The sequence below is a fragment of the Macrobrachium rosenbergii genome, chromosome 5 (genome assembly GCF_040412425.1).
Source record: "Macrobrachium rosenbergii isolate ZJJX-2024 chromosome 5, ASM4041242v1, whole genome shotgun sequence".
NCBI lineage: Eukaryota > Metazoa > Arthropoda > Malacostraca > Decapoda > Palaemonidae > Macrobrachium > Macrobrachium rosenbergii.
The window spans coordinates 57,643,994-57,664,669 of record NC_089745.1 but is presented as its reverse complement, the minus strand read 5'-3'; the positions used below and the strand labels follow the sequence as shown (position 1 = coordinate 57,664,669).

General features: G+C 35.8%; 2 protein-coding genes across 5 annotated transcripts in view; one reads left to right on the top strand and one right to left on the bottom strand.

The window, feature by feature from the left end:
- Nucleotides 1-20,676, bottom strand: part of LOC136838938 (ninein-like protein) — a 171,671-nt gene that overhangs the window by 76,973 nt on the left and 74,022 nt on the right. The gene's annotated exons all lie outside the window — the stretch shown is intronic.
- On the top strand, nt 1,905-19,636 carry LOC136838827 (XK-related protein 7-like). 4 transcript variants are annotated; one of them, XM_067104452.1, is made up of 10 exons: nt 1,905-2,530; nt 14,493-14,630; nt 14,886-14,989; nt 15,231-15,353; nt 15,574-15,697; nt 15,975-16,113; nt 16,394-16,590; nt 16,872-17,012; nt 17,150-17,350; nt 18,213-19,636. In XM_067104452.1, exons 1-10 carry the CDS (start codon nt 2,354-2,356, stop codon nt 18,366-18,368), a joined length of 1,500 nt encoding a protein of 499 aa, XP_066960553.1. In that variant the 5' UTR covers nt 1,905-2,353; the 3' UTR covers nt 18,369-19,636. The 4 variants fall into 4 exon arrangements, with proteins under 4 accessions (XP_066960553.1, XP_066960555.1, XP_066960554.1 ...); XM_067104454.1 differs by lacking the exon at nt 1,905-2,530 and adding an exon at nt 8,288-8,613; XM_067104453.1 differs by lacking the exon at nt 1,905-2,530 and adding an exon at nt 8,683-9,283.

Below are 20,676 nucleotides of genomic sequence, written 5' to 3'. Positions count from 1 at the left end.
ATACAATAAAACAAATTTGGGTGTCTTGTGTTTAATGAGTCATTTGATTGCAAATATGTAGTTTCAATTACCTATGTTACTGTGACAAAGTTCTTGGATGACACATTCTGCTTGCTAAAATGTCACATTTTTGGTTATTTTGAGCTTAATATACTTAATTTAAAAACACACGAGTGATTCTTCTTTGGGTTCTAAAGAATTTTTAAAATGTTTACATTTTCAAACTTTGAAGGTATCTGCACCTTCCTTGGATGTATCAGAGCAGATAACAGAGGAATTACTGTAATTATTGTTATTATTATTATTATTATTATTATTATTATTATTATTATTATTACCCAAACTACGAGCCTAGTTGGAAATGCAGCATAATTCAAGCCCAAGGGTTCAAACAGGGAATGCACTGCAGTAGAGAAAAAAGAATACAGAGGTGAAGCATCACCTATAAAAAAAAAAGTAACCAAAACAAACCAAAGAGATAAACCCCTCGGTATTTAGTTGAATGGGGGGAGGGGAAGAAGGGGTATTCCTGTTTGCTTATTACAACAGTTGGTTAAGAAAGTGTCGTTAATACCATACAAGGGTTGTTTAAAACCAAGCCTGACACGTACTAGCATCTTGTAATATAAAAATGAACGACTAAGAACACCATTATTTAAGTCCATAAAAGACGGAAAAGACGAAATAGCCCTGCCATAGCAGCTAATACAAGTTTTAACAAAGTGTGTATGTGAGAGAGAGAGAGAGAGAGAGAGAGAGAGAGAGAGAGAGAGAGAGAGAGAGAGAGAGAGAGAGAGACATGGGGGGTTATTTTAAGCTTTTCAACTCAACACTACCTAATAGTACCACAAAGGCTATACAGGTTGAACACTTCTCAACAAAGCTTTCCTTCCTTGTAACTAACAATTAAATTTCAGAAACCCCATCTTTTCATAACTAACAATTCACACTCGTCTGCCTACTGTGCTGAATAGGTAACGGGTACTTCTGTATAAACATGCAAGCACTGTAAGCAACAAATTTTAGAATCGAATATTTTATAAAAAAAAAATGAGTACATATGACTCTATTGTAATTTTCTTTATGTAACTATATGTGCTATATTCATTTAAGCACTGATAAAATCACGAGAATCAGTACCGGAAAATTTTCGGACAAAAAGCACTGATGCATATTTTATAGGCTACTACAGTATTTCCCTAACCGTTACTCTGCGTACATAACATTTACTACTTTCGCGATATAACTCGTACATCATTTCGGAAGGGAAGAATTTCTTGCGTCTCTTAAGATGGGCGTATCTCACGTTCGGCATATTTCGGTCGTGACAGCCAGAGAGAGAGAGAGAGAGAGAGAGAGAGAGAGAGAGAGAGAGAGAGAGAAGATATCACTGACATAAGGGAATTAAAATCGTCGTGAAAAACAATGGGTAACTAACTTTTCTTCTCGTGAGTACAAAGATGTTACGTAATTCAAGGGTCTGTAACCGATGAAATCCACAAAAATGAATGGTTCTGGTATTGAAAAGGTATCAAGAAATAAACCAAGATAAATCCACAGTACTAAAAACATCCTTAAAACCATTTCATGAAAGTCAACACGCTCACTATCTATCTACGTAGGTTTAAACACCAATTCCCGTCTGGTATCGATACAAACTGCATCAAAGATCCTTTTTATGGCATTCGGTAAACGTGCGTGTTTTCTCTTATGTAGGTCAAGGCAATTAGTTGGGGGATAACAATAACAATTAACAGTAAATGGCAGGGAGAGAGAGGAGAGTCCTGGATATGTGATACAATGATGTCTATTTAAGACAGTCAGCGCCCTATAACGCCCTTTATTCTTTCTTTCTTTCCTTTTTTTCCCGCTAGACGCCTTAGGTTACACCAGAAAAGTTGCTCAGTTCCCATCCAACTGCTTTCCACGACGTTTCTACTTCACCCTCGACGCAGAGTTGGTGGCTCGTGAAGTGAATGTAACACTCGTATTCAGTAATGGCTTACTGTGGGTTAAAACAGGTGTGATTTTTGAAAAAAAGGAAAATGGTACAACTTGAGAAGCTTCGGAAAAGGGGGTAAAACATACATTTATATATATTTCAACTTCCAATCAAACACACACAAAGGGAAACATCCCACCATTAATCACAGTAATACTCAATACTGCAACGCTTCTGTAAGTGTTCACGAAAAGCAACATCCTTCTCGTTCAGAACTGGATTAAAAAAAATATCTTGAGCAAAAAAAGGGTCTTACATTTCTTCACCTGTATGATCAAAAGTATATAAAAAAATCACGTAATAAAAACGAGCCAAGCTTGCACCGGCTTCCCAGGAAAAGAGTCCTTCAAGATGCCACTAAGGAAGACGGTCGTATACATCTGGATGTCTACATCCAGCCTTAATCTGGCCAGTGAACACCACGAACATCAAGCAAGAGATCATCGAAAGCGGAAAATCTGCCAGCACTGTTCTTGTCAATGTCACTATCATCACAAACGTCTTCACCATCTTCACAGAATACCCTTGGTTAGTATGAAGTACATATTATGATCTTAAACTATCTGTCATTTACTTTCATCTCAGATATATTGCAGTGAGCGTACCATATTATGAATTTCTTTTGTACTCATTCTCACAACAACCTGAAGTCGCTCTAACTACTCCATTAAGTATTCCACTTTCTGAAGGCCATTCACGCCATGAAAGCCCATCACATCCACATCAGTTCGGCGACATTTGGTAAACATTCGTCGACCTTCCGGTAGTGCAACTTTTGTCAGGAGTTAGCAGTGGTCTCCATTACCTCGTTCTTCGATGCCGTGAAGTTACTGAATGAAAACTTCTTTACTTTCTTCGGATGTACCTCATTAAATAATACAGCTGGTGTATATTCACGTTCCTTCCTTCATTATCTCTGCTACACCTTGGATCAATTTGTTTTAGAAAAATCCTCCACTTCCTACGTGTAATTAAGCTTAGACGGTAGCCTACATGAGGAGATCTATTTCATATCATGTATAATGGGAAATCCATAGGTATCCATTATTTACTTTTCTTGTTAATACCTTGCTTATCACTGCTTAGCGAAGTTGCTGTCAGAAATAACGTTCGCTTTCCCTACTGACTTAACATTCAAGAAACTATTTTTCAACTTAAATCTGTCTTCCATTACCTACTGTCTTTCAAAATTTCTTCTGATACACATTTTAAGTCTTATCTTCGGAAGCATTGGTCTTGACAACGCGTGCGCGAGCACACACACACACACAAGCGCACAAAGTCACTTGAGATCCATAGTACTAATGATTTACATGAGCTGTTTTTAGATATTACGTAGTTTTAATCAAGGTCTAGACCTTGGTTTGAATTTCCTACTGTATTGCTGTGTTCCTCTCTATCTTTGGTGAATATCTCAAGAAAATGAGTTTTATATTTTCTATCTTCGATTTTAATGCTACTTGAAATAATTTTTGTCACTAATCGGTCTTTAAACCAGGAGTCTTCTATATGTCTCAGATGACGCGTTCTTTAATATTTTACAAGATATTTACTCTCATACTGTATCGGAGTTTTTCTTCTTCTATCAACAGTAATCTCGATCTTATCTGTTTGTTCATAATCTTGTTCTTAGGAGCTTGAAGCATTTTCCCACAGATTCCAGGGGTTTTCCTTTAGTTCACGTGCTTGAACCGTGACTAGCTGACTAAAGTGTTCGTCTTCTCCTGCTTAACCAAGAGGTTTCATTTTTGGATATATAACCTCCTTTAGCGCAGTCAGGAAAACTACGGTTCCTTTCTCTCAATTATGCTCTGATATTTACTCTTCAAGAATTCACGCTAATATTATATTCGCGCAATAATGTGCAACATCAACAAATTATCCAGTAGGTGCTGGTCCCTTTCAGACCTATCGAGTTAGACAGCTGGACAGTGCATCAATATTACGAGTTTCTTTGTCTCTAAAATATGAGTAATTATATCAAACACATTTTCTGGTCTTATATCCAAATGTCTATTGTTTTACAATTTGCAGACATCATATTCCAATCTGCAGCATTCTCTACCATGTTCAAAATAAAAAAATTTCTATAATTAGCCTGGGAGTAGATTCACCTTTGGCTTTCCAGACTTGCAATCTCATGTTGTCGTTCTTCACTCGCACGATTTCTGCTTTAGTTTTTTTTTTTTTTTTTTTTTTTTTTTTACTTGGTACTTCAGACCCAGAAGGTCCGCAATTTCTGTTTACGTTTAACTCGGTTTTTTAAACTCGTTTCGCGACGAAATACTATTACTATATTTTTTAATTCGTCGCAAACTTAGTCCTACGGAAATCACATCACTCGAGGTGCGTTCGCCCAGGGCAACATGCAAGGCCACTGAAAACAAAGGATATAATAGCAGGTATACATCGAAGAAAAATCATGGCCTAAGTAACTTGTAATAACCCATTTTTCTAATCATAATGACTTACAGTCATCCCTGTCTCATTGTTATTATCTTTATAATGTACAGAGTTTTACAGACATCACTGGACGGAATAACCCATGACAGTAGTACCATAACGCTCGACAAAACAAAAGCAACAACAAAAACATTAAGAATCATTACAAGAAAAACAGATAAATAATGCTCAGAAAAACCATGCCAAAAGAAGGGAATGTTCTTCACATTACTTTCCCTTTAACTATTTCACCATCTCCTTCCCTTCCGTCAAACATGAAAAAAAAAAATTATCCTTAAAAACCAGCAAATTATTAACAAAGAAACTCTCCTGTCACAGCAACCCTTTCTTTGTCATGCTCCAGGACGTCAGCACAAAGTGAGCGTCTCTCTCTCTCTCTCTCTCTCTCTCTCTCTCTCTCTCTCTCTCGTACACTTATTAAGTTACCTGACATACAAATCGACACAATACAAATGTTTTCCAGTGAGGAGCGATTCTCTACGATTTCCTCTGTTTACGTTGCAAATCCGGATGTCCAATTTACCAAGAGGAAACTTTCTATTTCGACAACTCTCGCATATCTCCGCACCAAGGTTGACCTTACTCAGAATTTTCTGAAAGCGTATCTGCGTACTACTGCATATCGAGAAAATACAAAACTTGTGAAAGGAACAAACATAAAAAAATATAAAACTGACAAAAGTACTTCAATCAACATAAACAAGCGTAATCAACAAAATATTTAAAAGAGATTCACAAGATTATAACTTATGAACACGTTCAGTTTTATCAAGTTATTTTCTTGTAATTATTATATACGATAAGTAAATAATTAAGTAAATAAACAGAGGAAAAAGCGCTTTAGCCACCCTTCGAGTAAGGGAGCGGTACTGCGAAAGGCCACTTGACAAAAACCATAGTACAGTACAACCCAAGGTATGAGAACACTGGTTATGAGGTCACCCACTCGACGTAAGGCAAATAATCCACCGCGCAATCTGCGAGGCAACGTTGCTGAGCTCTCCCAACTACTCCCGTAAAATGAAATAACCTCAGCATGCCGTTACTTACGATATGAACATGCATTCAAATCAATACATAAATATAATTATATCACAATTTACACTTAATTCCGGAAAATGTGACAATCTGGAAAAAAAGTTAAGTATACCTTAGTTTTACCAGACCACTGAGCTGATTAACAGCTCTCCTACGGCTGGCCCGAAAGATTAGACTTATTTTACGCTGCTAAGAACCAATTGGTTACCTAGCAACGGGGCCTACGGCTTATTGTGGAATCCGAACCACATTATAGCGAGAAATGAATTCCTATCACCAGAAATAAATTCCTCTAATTCTTCATTAGCCGGCCGGGGACTCGAACTCGGGCCTAGCGAGTGCTACGAGACAACTCTACCGACTCGCCCAATGAGGAGCTGTGACAATCTGGAACAGATGGGATGATTCGAAATATAAACGTTATTTCCCAAAAAAAGTTTGCTCAAACTTTTCAAACAAGTCTCATAACCTGCGAGTTGCACAGCCGGGGAATATCAATTTGAGAGGACGGCCACCAAAATATGCATGTTCCAGCGGAAAGATGCAATTAATTTATATGCATGCATATATATATATATATATATATATATATATATATATATATATATATATATATATATATATATATAAAAAGATTTTAAGATAAAAAAGATGTAGGGAAAGAAAAATTCTGACATATTAAAAACTGCTTAAGCGGTTAACATGTCAACAATTTAAGGTGAGTTAGACCTATAAATTTAAGTTAAATAATACTGGACGATAAATAACTAAAACGCTATGAGCAAAACTTCCAAGAACTCGGGGGTTTCATTAAAATAATTCTAAATCGAGTTCAATCTTCCACACGCATGCCAGTAATTCTATACCAATAACTGACTCCCAGATATTATGTCCCTCACGCTATCATATTGTTTCTTATTGTGTCACATTGTTTCATATTGCGTCATTTTCCCTCATAAAGGCGTCTGAGAGAGAGAGAGAGAGAGAGAGAGAGAGAGAGAGAGAGAGAGAGAGAGAGAGGTGGGGGGGGGGGGGGTTGCGGGAGTACGGCCAATGCTGGGAATTGGGAAAGACCACGTTGTGAGGTAAAACCAAGTGGTTTATTCTAACGATACCATAAACAATCAAAAGTGGCCCACGAAATCAAAGAACGACGCAATGAATGTTTGCTACTTACGTAAAGCGCCCGATATCTTAATTCTTTAAGCTATACTAATCATACATTTATCATCCTTAATCATAAAATATCGAAAACCCACAGATAAGCAGGGGACCCAAATATGATACTGGACTAAAGTGCAAAATCTGCGATACCCTTGGTGCATGACCTGCTGCTACCCTAAGGCGAAACTGATACAATAATAAGGCAGCAACTGATATCGCGAATGGCGTCGAAACAAGCTACAAGGTCCACATAAGAACAAAGAGGAAAAATTATTCTAAAAGAAGAAGAAGACGAAGATGAAGAATGCTTTGTATCAAATGCCTGTCTTCCATATATATCCTGTGTGTGTGTATATATATATATGTATGTATATATATATATATATATATATATATATATATATATATATATATATATATATATATATATATATATACATGCATAATAGCATGGAACGAATGTTTTTTGTTAATCTATAATCGAATGAATTTTGGGAATTAAATACTGAATTAAATACTAAATGCCAACTTTGTTTCAATTTCATGAGGCTATTAGTTCGATGAGAAGATTTTTGTTGGAAAAAAAAATGCATCAGATAACAATCATGGAAACAATAACATGCCATAAAGTTAGTTACTGTGCATATCCCAAGATGTAAAGACAGAATCGTGTCAACAAGAGGCACTTGCGCCATCTTAGGCATTTGGAGATGACAAGAGCACCCTTAGAAATACTAAAAGAAATCATGTTATAGTATATGTATATATATATATATATATATATATATATATATATATATATATATATATATATATATATATATATATATATATATATATATATATATATATATATATATATATATATATATATATATATAGGACATTCAAAACATAAAGAAAATTCGTTACAGAATACACACACACACACACACACACATATATATATATATATATATATATATATATATATATATATATATATATATACATATACAGCTCAATGGGACTAGCTAGAGGCCTACAGGTAACGAACGCTAAGGACGAGCGCGAGCGAGCAAGCTAAAGAGCCTTTATTCGCGTGCGTACGGGCATACACACACACACACACAAGATTTATCATAAAATATAACTCCCATGATACGAAAATCCCAAGGCACACACTACCAAACAGCTGTTATCGTGACCACAATCTCACCCTGAACAAACCCAAGAGAGAGAGAGAGAGAGAGAGAGAGAGAGAGAGAGAGAGAGAGAGAGAGAGAGAGAGAGAGAGAGAGAAATTAAATTTTATGTTTTATTGTAGAGGGTGAAATGCAATTTGTTAAGATGTAGCAAATCTCTTTCTTTCAGGTACATACGCTGCTAAAAACTCAATTGCGATATATACTTAAAGATACTACTACTTTTCAGTAACGATATATACTTAAAGATATTACTTCTTTTCAGTAAAAGACCTAGTGACCCTTTTCAATCGTCCTGTCACAGTGCGCTTCAGACCCGATGAAAATAATCTGAATATACCAGCAACCTAAAAATTAAACTACTAAGGGCAACAGTATAATCTGTCGGCAACGGCTGATTTAAAAGTAGATAAGATAATATGAATTCGAAAGGCTTACTTCCCAACAATATCGTCTGGGCATTGAGGCATCATAGCAGTTACGAGCTGTCGATAGCGACTCCCACCCACTAAACACCAAAGGATCCGTTACTAAACATTTGAGACTGAAAAACACAACGCTTTAGCGTCAAGGAGACAAATTGTGTTGATCCCGGAACGAAATTGCCTAACACTGGAAGGAAGTGTCAAAACTACACGAATTAAAACCATCCCTCCCGATGACACACAAATGGCGAGTAACTAACAAAAAGTAAGCTCATCTAGGCACACACATACAAGCAAACTTCAATAACAAGAGAACTCCGTCTACGCTCCTACCAAGGTGAGTTAGTGCCACAGCTGACGACAACTTCTCTTACTTACCTGAGTCCCCGGCCCTGGGCCCAGGCTCAGTATCCATCTACCTTGCGTTCTCGATCAACCTATTCATTACTCTAGCTCTCACCAACTTTCCAATACTTATATGGCATATAAATAAGTTTTACGAATGGCATTAAACGAACATTATTATTAGCTGTGCTGTGCTTTAAAAAAATTTTGTGTAAGTGATGGCCACTGGAATAAAGCATCAGTTATTTGCTGGTTACAAGTTACCAAAGGAATAGTGCTCTACGTTGAGTGAAATTCAACGTTCATTCAGTCAACAATACTCTTACGGCTGGTAACGATGTCAATATGTGTTTGGGTTAATATACAGTAACCATAAACCGACCACTCAGAAACCCCGAATACTGTACCTCGGGCGCTGCATTACACGATATACGCATCGCTGGTTAAAACTCAATATTCGGCATATACATACATGTGTAACAACAACATACGGGCCTTGCAACGAAATAGTGAATACTAAATCGATTTCGATATCAGTGTTTAATCCGTGTGTAGATAAGTTAATTAACTGAAGAGTACACATCATAAGGATAAACAGGGTCCAACCACAACGCATCTAAATGTTCGACAAGGAATTAACCTGCGATATAATTTCAGAACAGGTAACCACACTTCACTGCGGAAGCTGGCCGACTCGCCTTGGTAAGGCCATCTTACAACCCCGTTTTTAAGTTTCATTAACGTCAAGTCGGAAATACGGAGCAATGATTTCTTGTGATCCTCGGAATAAGTTGATATAATCAATATCTTTAACTTAGCAAGGAATTCCGTCCATGTGCAAGCAACAGAACGAAAACTGGTTTCTGCATACCTGGAGCAGAAAACAGTTTATCTTGCATTCAGCTCGCGCAGACATGACTCTCGTTCTGGCTGGATAAAGTTCAAATTTTGTTGCTTAATTTCGTCCTGTGCTTACTCCGTTGTTGGAGCGCAATATAAAACAATAACGATCGTATTCAAGCGACTGAATATAATATGATCTACTACACAAGCTTCCCGTAATTCAACCTTTTCCTCCCCTTACTGAATTTTACTTTTTAATTTCCTTAAAAACTGTGAGTGTGTGTGTGTGTGTGTGTGTGTGTGTGTGTGTGTGTGTGTGTGAGAGAGAGAGAGAGAGAGAGAGAGAGAGAGAGAGAGAGAGAGATCCAAACTTGAATTATACACATGAAATTAACCCAGCCAATGACAAGGCATTTCTACAGACTTCTGAGTTACACAAAGACTACAAGCAATCTCATAGTGACTAATCAATACAAACACAAACAATATAGTTACAAACAACATCCATATCTCGGGTATGCATATTTACTAAGCAAACGAAAAATAAAACTACGGCCACGAATAAGTTTATCAGAAATAAAATAGAAACACATGAAATGACATCGTAATCAAAACGCCGTTATCACAACGGATGATAAGGAATTCTCTGGGGTTTACAGGGAACGAATTACGTGCCTGTATCACTAGCATTATACATTTGAATGTAGGGAAAATATAATATAAAAAAAAGGTTGTTTGTGGCAATTTCCCCCTCCATTTAGGCCATTCCCCAAAAGATTTATTATATACAACTGTTCAAGTGATAATGTATTAGTGGACGGTATTTTCGGTTCTACCATCAATCAAAGCTAGCGCTTCGATTTTAGCTGAAATTTGTCCGTGTCTGCTTTGTCCCGTGATTGGTCTACTGTATATATTAAATGTTTAATTTGATTACATATATATATATATATTAATATATATATATATATATATATATATATATATATATATATATATATATATATATATATATATATTCAACAAAGGAGGTTTCTCCTAACACGGGGGTGATCTTGAGAAACCACAAGACTAAAATTACTGTCACACATACACTTTCCTGCAAACTCATGGATGAAACCACCGGTGCAGATATAACTACATCAACCAAGTCATACAACTTCACAGAAAGCTCATTATCAGCACGTCAGATACCCTACACCTAATGCACCACTCCCATGGAACTTGCAAATACTGTGTCTTTTGATAAATGTTGAGGCCCTTCCTTTTTAATACCTCTCTCAATCAGATAGCCAGACTTCCTACGCCTCCCTCACTCCTCCTCCCAACAATTCAGATTGTACACTTCACCAACCTATCGTTCCCCATTCTTTCCACAGTCCTAAACTATCTCAAAACTAGCGTAGCCTATACTTTTTTCCTTTGGACATTGTAAGAGGGAGCTGGCTTTAAAATCGTTCGTAAAAGCAGCCTGTTAATAACTTTGTAAACCACATTTTCTGGATAAGAGTTCTGTAAAAAACCTCACTATAAACTCTATCTCGTTGTGAAAAAAAACCAGCTGGAAGAGTAACAAATAGCCCTGTAAACCACAGTGTAAATGGAGTGCAATTTAAAATTCTTAAAACATGAACTATGATAATTATTAGCGAATCCAGTGTAGGAAATTTTCCTAGACACAGCCGTGGTAAATTCACCATTAACTCTACTGACTCTAATGTCTAACAAAGACAGAAAGTTGCTACTTTCATTTTCCACAGTATATTCCTTATTTTCGTGATGTTTATTGATATGATCCAGGAACATCTCATTTTGCTAAGGTTGTTTGAATAACACGAAAGTGTCATCGACATACCGTCTATAGTATGCGGGTTTACACACATCTGGGAAGTTGGCTAAAAAAGTTTCTTCTAAAGAAGACATAAAAATATTGGCAAATACAGGTCCCAAAGGGAAACCCATAGCAACTCCATCGACCTGCGAGAAGAGTTGACCGTTAAAAATAAACTTAGAGTCTTGCACAGAAAGCTCAAGAAATGTCTTAAAGAGTTTACTGTCTTGGTCATTCGTTCTTCTTCCTCCACTCTAACGGGTTGTTAAGCACTAGGTCTATCTCTTACTTTGCACAATTCTTGTGGTTGTTTTTTTAAGTAAAGTTAACGCTGAAGTTTTATTTTAGTTTTTATAATGAGTTAATTGATGTTTGTAGTAATTTTTTTTGATTTATATTTGAATGAATTGTGTTAATTTCACTGACGGAAAATGCACTGAGCAATGTGCGAGACGTTTCTTAATCAAACCACGGCTTTTATGATGTGTTTTACGGACCATGCTGTTCTGAAGACAAGACTCTGATTGATTGTAATGGCGCAGTGTGGAGGGAAGAGCTAGTTAATAGATAATATACTAAAGGAATGACTGGAGGTATATCTGTTCACCATTTACTTGACATGAAAGTTAATATATACACAAGTTCAAGTTGGAGATGACCGGGGGAAATTGCACCGGTAAACGTAATTAACCCAAGGGTTTGAAATGAGAAGAGCATATAGTGAAAAAACGGATGAAATAGGGGATAAGTTGCAGATGAACAGGTCCATGAAAAAAGTAGGGCCATTTCACGATGGGATCAAAGGGATAGTAAGAGTATTTATGGGTATAGGAGAGTAAAATGTATACATGAATCAAGTATAAGGCATGCGCGCTCTTCTGTGTGTGTGTGTGTGTGTGTGTGTGTGAGTGTGAGAGAGAGAGAGAGAGAGAGAGAGAGAGAGAGAGAGAGAGAGGATGGATAGGGTAGTAAAGCGGAAAGTTAAAACGAAAAAAAAAGAGACATGAATCGAGGGGAAAAAAATAGATGAAAACTAGAGATCGAATATTCAAGTAGTTTCTGCAGGTTAGTAAATACGAAGGGAAAGGTTGAAAAACAAATGTATCACAGACTAAGAGATGCAAATGGAGAGCGGCTGTCTAAAGTTAATGCAGTCATGGGTTGAAGGAGTATTTTAAAGATTTGTTATAGGTGGAAAACAGAGGAGAGTCAAAACTATACGATCACATAGTTGAAATGGTTACTCCATTTTTGAAAATGCTTGTGGAAGTGGCAGATATGAACATAAGGATGGCAATCACGGGGCTGAATTAACGAAAGACACCACGAGTTGATGGTATTACAAGGGAGATACTGGAGTATGGTGAGGAGGTGTGAGTAAGTGGCTGACCTGGGTTTCTTTGGATCTGGATGAAGGAAACGTTCTGAATGAATGGAAAGATTATAATTAGTACATTTATATATATAAAGGTTATAGAAGAGACAGTAAAAATTATAGGGCTAAACGTTATTTAGAATTGTATACCGTGGACAGCGTATGATAGGATTTTAAGTAAGTCAGATTTTAGAAGGATTGATAAGGAAAAACAATGGGGGTTTGGGCAAGGATGCGGGTGTGTGAATCGTGTTTTCTCTGAAAGTCATGCGGAATGGTTGATAAATGCATATGACACAGCTCTGACATGGGATTAAGAACTGAATTTGCACAAAATAGTGAGAGTTTGAGAGTTTTTGCAAGAGGAGAAAGGTGAAAGTAACTGTGGACAAAAGTAATGATGTGAGGGACAATGGATACCAGGAAAAAAGGAATTATGAGTGTTAACATGGATGATTGAAGAACTGAAGAATATGATGTGCATTTAAAATATAATGAATGATCGTGGTATGACATGAGAGGAAAGAAAAAAGGTAAATCATGGACTTTAAAAGATGTGTGCAAATGTCTGGGAAGATTATTGGGATGGTCTACGGAGACCGAGGTAGTAATGTACGAAGGGATTATTAAACTAACTTTCCTTAGTGGAAGAGAAGTGTGGACGTTGAATGCAAATGAAAGAAAAAAGATTGCAGCAGTTGAAATGAACTGTTTTAGTGGTATATATGACATATGAAGAATTCAAAGTGCATGGAATACGGAGATTTGTAATAATTTGTAATAATGAGTGAAAGAACACAATAGAACTTAAATAAGGTTTTGCCCTGTGGAGAGAATGAAGGGCAACAGGTTGGAGAAAGTGTGTATGTAATTCAAGTGTTAAGACGGATGAGAAGATCTAGAATGGGGTGGATGTACGGCACGAAAAAGGTACTGGAGTGGAAGGGCCTCAATAACTATTCGACTACTTGGGAAGAGGGAGAGAGAATACAGGTTAAGTAGAAAAAAAATATGAGTAAAATTAATATATGAAGCCAACTCCAATAAGCAATTGATACTTTATTTTCATTTGCAATTTAAACAATTATGGCTAAAACATAATAAAATTACGATAAACTTACATAATAGGTAAAAATAATTAGATAACAAACACCTAAAGAGCACTTGTTCACATGAAGTAAAATACCCTAGTCTCTGTTCAAAGAAAATGGGAGAGTAACGCGCAAAGGAGAAGAAATCAATAGAAAATGGGTCCATTAGCATGGGAACTGCGCTCGCGCTCGCTCACTAGCTCGCTCGCTCTCTCTCTCTCTCTCTCTCTCTCTCTCTCTCTCTCTCTCTCTCTCTCACACAAACACATTCTCTCTTTCTCTCTATGGCAACATTATTTTTACTGAAGTTTATTTAATGCAGTATTGTTCATAACACAATAATGGAGTTTTACATAAATACGTTTGTATACACACATTTACATCGTATTAAACATGTGTGTTAACATACAGGAGAAAAATTTTTTAAAACTTAAAACATACACCAAATTGTAATATAATAAAAAAAAACATTAGATTTCTTTCTCTACATAATATCACAATACAGTACTGTTTATATATAAACACTGAACTTAATTAGCCACACGACCATGAAATTTCACTCATGAATGTTTCATTCCTTAGAGGAGTTAGCTACGAAGTGAAAATTGCAAAAATATGTTTGCAACCCCGTAAAATAAAAAAAATGCAAAAGCTAAACTCTGAACCATCCCACAAAATAAAATTTTTGAACCTGTCAGAAAAATAACATTAATCTCTCTCTGAACCAACAGATGTCACTGAACCAGCCTCCCCCACATGTAGAGGCTTCCTTTGGTTTCATGGGTGCCATAGGTGTCATCATCAACATTGTGTTCTTCATTATGGACATAATTTCTGATGGCATGCTGGCCTTTGTCCTCTACAGACAGGTAAGAAAGAAAACCGATGCTTGCTAAACTAATATTTCTCCGAATCTGCACATCCCTTACAGGTCTCTTTTGGCATAATAATGTATTCATAAATTTTACTTTCAATACAGTACAGAACAATGTACCAAAAAATGGTGAGGGTTCAGTTCCAATTTCTCACGTCAAACTACATCATGTGCTATTTCTACACCAATGATGGCTTTATATACAGAAACTTTAATAATATAAAATATAAAATACTGACTATTTACTTAGGCTGAAAAGGCAACGACAGAGCACAACAAAGATGCAGCAATGACGTGGTTCATCATCACCATTTGTATTATCATCATTCCCATGGTTATTCTCAACATTTTCAGGTAAGCTCGTATTTTCCAAGTCATGATATGATACAATAAAAAAATACTATTTGAATGGAGACAGAGCCTTAATGAAACATGCTAAACCTATTTTTAGTAATGTGAAATTCTTTAGAAAGATTTTTAGTATTATTATTTAACATCAGTAATTCACTTAGACAGGGTAATTAATTGGAAAGGGATAAAAATGCAACACATAATGTTTACGCAATTTAGGCTAATATTTTATCATTTTAAACAGTTTACTTTGGTACTGGCAAAACAAGGTTTGTCTGGGAGATTACTGTGTACTTCATAAAATGAGCACTTCGCAAGTCGTTATGCGGGTGTTTATTCACATAATCCTCTTGGGACCCCTTATAAGGTAAAGACAATATAATTTACTGTGATCCGTGAGTTATATACAGTATATGTTAATCAATGAAAAAATGCAAATAAAACAGTGGTTTACTGCAATAAAAAGATATACATCCTGTCTTTCAATTCAATTCTAATGTTGCATTCACTTAGAAATAATTCACTTAAGTTCAGTAAAACCATTACTGAAATCTGTGATAAAATGTTACACTATTCTGTTACCTCAGGTACATAGATATCATTCGGTATGGAGTAAAGATGCAACGGGAAGTAAAAGAAGTAGAGATGGGAGAAAGTGGAGCCATACTCAGGAGAACACCCAAAGGAGAGGTACATGCTGTACTGCAAATGGTAATACGGGAATCTTCGTTCAGTTTGTACTTTGTGCAATAATAGTGTCTTTCTTTAGCTGTTGTAAGCAGCCACGAATGTAATAACATATTTAATGGGATCCTGCAAACACAGGAAAAGAATTTTATCAGTTTTATAATGGGTTAAATTTGAGATGAAACAGCATTATAATGCCTACTTTTCGAAAGAATACAAATGCAGTCCAATGGCACGTGACAACTTGGTGTCTGGCCTGCAGAATAATAAGCCACCACTTGGGTCTGATTTACTTGTACAGGTTATCTCTAGGGATACTTCTATGCTTGACATGATGCACAGTTTTCTTCAAGACGCGCCACAGCTCATCTTCCAGATCTACCTTCTATACAGGAGCCCGGAGATGATCATTGGATATAATGAATCTATGGATTCTTTAAGTCAGTCCCAGTCTTTGTTTATCAAATGTCCATTGTCCTGAGTTTTGAAATCTATGGCTAAATTTTTCCGGAGCTCTGTTTGACAACTAAAAATAAGTCAAACTGTATTTAGGCTACATGAAAATGATATACTGTACAACATAATGAGACACATTTAGTATTATTTTAAAACAGCTCAATATTTTCAAAATATGAAAGCAAAGAACTTGTATAAGCATATGAGAAAACCAAACAACTCTGTAATTAACAAAATACACCAATGAAACTTTTCTCATTTTAGCTATTGCTGTGCAAGTGTGGAAGGTCTTCTTAGGTGTAATGGCAATATCATGGTCTCTAGTCTCATATCAAGATGAGCTGAGGAGATCCATTCCAAAGGAGAAACTTTCTTGTGGAGCATCCGTAGTCTGTCTCTTCTGGAGAGCTACCATGATTGCATCTCGTGTGATTGCCATTGCTACTTTTGCTTCAATATATGTAAGTGCTTCATTAATGAATCCCACCTGATTTAGTTTTTATACAGGAGGCCCAAAAGGATGGACCCCAAAAATCAGCATAAATGGTGATAACAATGAATGGGATTACTGTATCCTCAGTCTAATATACTGTACAAGATTTAAAGTTTACTGTATCCTCAATATGTGTATATACTTATAGGTTTATTTCCATAAAATATCCATTGTATTTTTTAAATATTTTATCAAATTAATATACTGTTCAAGCACGGAGAGATCTAAAACTTGGAAATATATCAACAGCAAGATGATGATGACAGCACGGCATTATTTACTCTACCGAAAAGAAATAATGAAGGAGAAGTCATTGTCTCTTTTCCCATCATCACTGCAATTGCTCTGGTTCTTCACTGGCTCCTCATGACCGCCTGGATTCATGCTCAGGTACGATATAGCACTTACTGCCAAGCTTAAGTAACTGATTAAAATGCATCGATTCTCTTCCAGTAGTAATTAATGACTTGTGTACCTCAAAATATCCATTCTCAAAACTCTAGCATAATAATATTTTTCTTCCACAGAGCACTAATTTCTGTGCTAGTGAACAGGGTGCTCGCAGACCAGTGCTGGAACTCTTTTATAATTCTGTGATGGGTGCAGTGCACATTTTCTGCTATATTAATCTTAAGGATACCCCTTCCCGGAGACGGATGGTTTTCTTCTATGCACTGACTTTAATAGAAAATACAGCAATGATAACTGTATGGTATATAATAATGGAGGTATGTATAATGTTTATTATATATAAAATAACTTTCTAAGTTTTTAAACTACACATTCAATGCTCATACACAGTTTGGACTCTGTTCTCTTTCTATATTTCCTTTCTATTCTATTTTATTCCTTTGCTGAGTACCAAAATTATTACTCAAACTGGGAACCTCTTTGATATTCAAAACTGACTCCAAAGTGACTTCAACAGATGTGCAATAATGGCTTTATCATGTCATAAACATTTTAGTTATTTTCAATTCTTTATCTCTGTATAATGGCCTAAGCCAGACTTGGGTCATTACCTCAAATTTTTCTTGTTCAGATTGATTCAAAGGCAATACTGCATATCTCATTAAAAGTCTACCCTCATTCTGCCTTGATGCAGGCTAATTACATCTCTTCTAAAATTTCTTTTTGGTTGTTCTTTCATTGAGACGACAGAGTCCTGCCCTGTCTCAAGCAGCCAAATAACACATAGTCATAGAGCTACCAACAAGACTAACCAGAGTTGGTCAGGCTAGTTAATGTTGCTTACCATCTGTCCCAGGGTTTTACAAGCTGTGCTGTGTAATTTCCTCCCTTTACCTCTTTTCCTTGAGCCTTGATTCCTGACCTTCTGCACTGTCAAGAGACTGATTTGCTGCTTTTCATCCTTTTCTTTCCTTCATTATACATTGTCAAAGCCAATTAGTCATCTTTCTCAAGGGGCTAGATTAAGGCATTCTGTGCTGGTTTCCGCAGTCTTCACACAGAATAAATTGCAAGGTGGTTTTTAAAATGTTAAAACTGATGATGACAAATATTTCCATTCTATTTATGCCATCCACATACAATTCCTTCTTGCACCTGAATATTTACTTTTTATTACAGGTAAGGTATGATCTATGGATCCTAATAACCATGATATTCAGTGTAGAAGCTCTCTGGGTTCTTGGGATCTGCTCAGTGATTGGGTACTATGCTTTCCTCCACCCAGACAGAGATCATCTTGGATCATCCAGAAATCAAGCATCTTGGCGTAATTGATTGTGAGAGAGCAACTTGACTCAAAACATGTGAAATAAAATTTTATATTTTCCTTGTTACCATATGAATGATACAAAGTTCTTCAGCTATTTGAGGCTAAAATGAATATACCAAATTATGAAAACCAAGTCACTCATGGAATTTTAAAATCCTATGCTTCTAGTGATACATTTAATTTGCAGCCATGTGACGAATATATCTAACGAGTGATATACTTTCCAAAATATGTTATATATACGTATTCCATACTACAATATATAAATCATTAACAATATCAAACTGATATTGTTACAAAAGTTTCATTTGCCTGTTTCCTTAATACTGTCGCAAGTTCTACAGAGGTATGAAATTAATGAATAAGCTTCACGATTTCATTCCCAATGCCCTCTTGACAATTGAATAAATTCAACATATAAGCGTTTAGTTTTATGGATTAATGCACTTTATACAGAAATGCTAGCTGACACTGTAAGAACGTAAGATAAGAGTATCAATACAAATTCTAGTCATATTTACCCATTCCCACCATTCTATGTACAGTACCACTTTTATCTCTGGTAATAGAACTTATGGTTACATCCTTCTCGTTGCAAAATACTGACATTGTTTCTGCTAAATGGGAATTATGTATCATTCATAAACAATTACACCTATACAGTATACAACTGTACATCTATAATTCTGTACATATCCTCATTATGTGTTTAACAACTGCTTACTTTGTTGTTAGGATGTAAATATTGAATGTTCTTTGTTTTATGGTATTTCCTTTTTATAAGATAATAGTAACTTTTGGAAAAAATGCTATTATACTTTATGGCTGTAATCACATTTATACAGTCAAATACTGCACTAGCTCAAACATATTGTAACCATGTTATAACTACGTTAGTAATGTTAACATACTCCAAAATGTAACTATGTTAGTAATGTTAATGTACCCCAAAATTTAAAGGGGATAATCTACAAAACTCTAATTGATACTATAGTTCTCAAAATGATTCCAAGCAAAAAATGAATGAATAGCTTCACTGAGACCTACTGCTCCTGAAGTGTGCATGAAATTGGTTGTCTCAAGAGGAACAAACAGTTGTTCTTATCCCTATTTGAAAACAACAAACATCACACCAAGGTCTTTGAATTTTATGCTGAAACAACATTTAAGGAGGTCAGTGGTTGGTCTGGGGTATTCATCTCTCTTTAACTGGAAACTCCACCACCAGTAACCATAAAAAATTAATATTTTTGTAATAAATATTTTTTATTTTTCCATGTGATTATTCATCCTTCATGAAGTGGTTATTGCTCCAACTAAGAACTTCTGAAACTGCTGCTACAATTTAGCCTACTATGATATTTGAAAAAATTTTGTCACCAAAAGCAATTCAAAATGCTTCCAAAAATCAAATACAGGGCAATTTGAAATGAGCATAATTGCTCTCAAGAAGCATGAATAAATATACCTAAAGATAGTTTTGTAGAACACATAAGTATCTAAAGAGTCTGACAAAACATAATACTGTATCACAAAGTACCTTTTAATGGAGGTAGAGGTACAGTCCCAGGCTTTTTCATGAACTCCTGAATAAATACTGTATATAATATGGGCACTTTTTTTAGCTAGTAATTAATTTTCCTTCATGATACTGTATATATGTAGTTAAAAATGTAAATTCACGTTGTTCGCAGCATTTGATTCTGAAAAAAATTCTAAGTGAAGTCCCAGTGTCAGCGACATCACATACAAGGCCCCTCAAATGGCTTGCACACGAGTAAAGGCATACACACGAATTACTACTTTTCTTGCACTGATGTAAAATGTTTTATTATATAATATATATACAGTATATATATATATATATATATATATATATATATATATATATATATATATATATATATATATATATATATATAATATAAGGCAGTCCCCGATTTACGACGGGGTTCCGCTCTGATACCACGTCAAAGCCAAAAATCGTCGTGAACCGAAAAATCGTCGATAATCGTCAAAAATCCTCATTTATTTTTAATGCTCTGGGTGTATTGGAAACGACTGGGTGTATTGGAAACAATGCAAACTGCATTTTTATTGAGTTTTTCATAAAAAAACTCCAAATTTTGGTCATCCTGTCGTTTTGGAGCCATATTTCTTCCGTCGGATAGGCGTATGACACGTTGTAACCCTGGAACATGCGTCTTAAACAGGGAAATAATTTCTGATGAATATATGTGAAAAGTGTCGTAACCACGGAACATCATAAGCCGCACCAGTCGTCGTAAACCAGGGATTACCTGTATGATTATA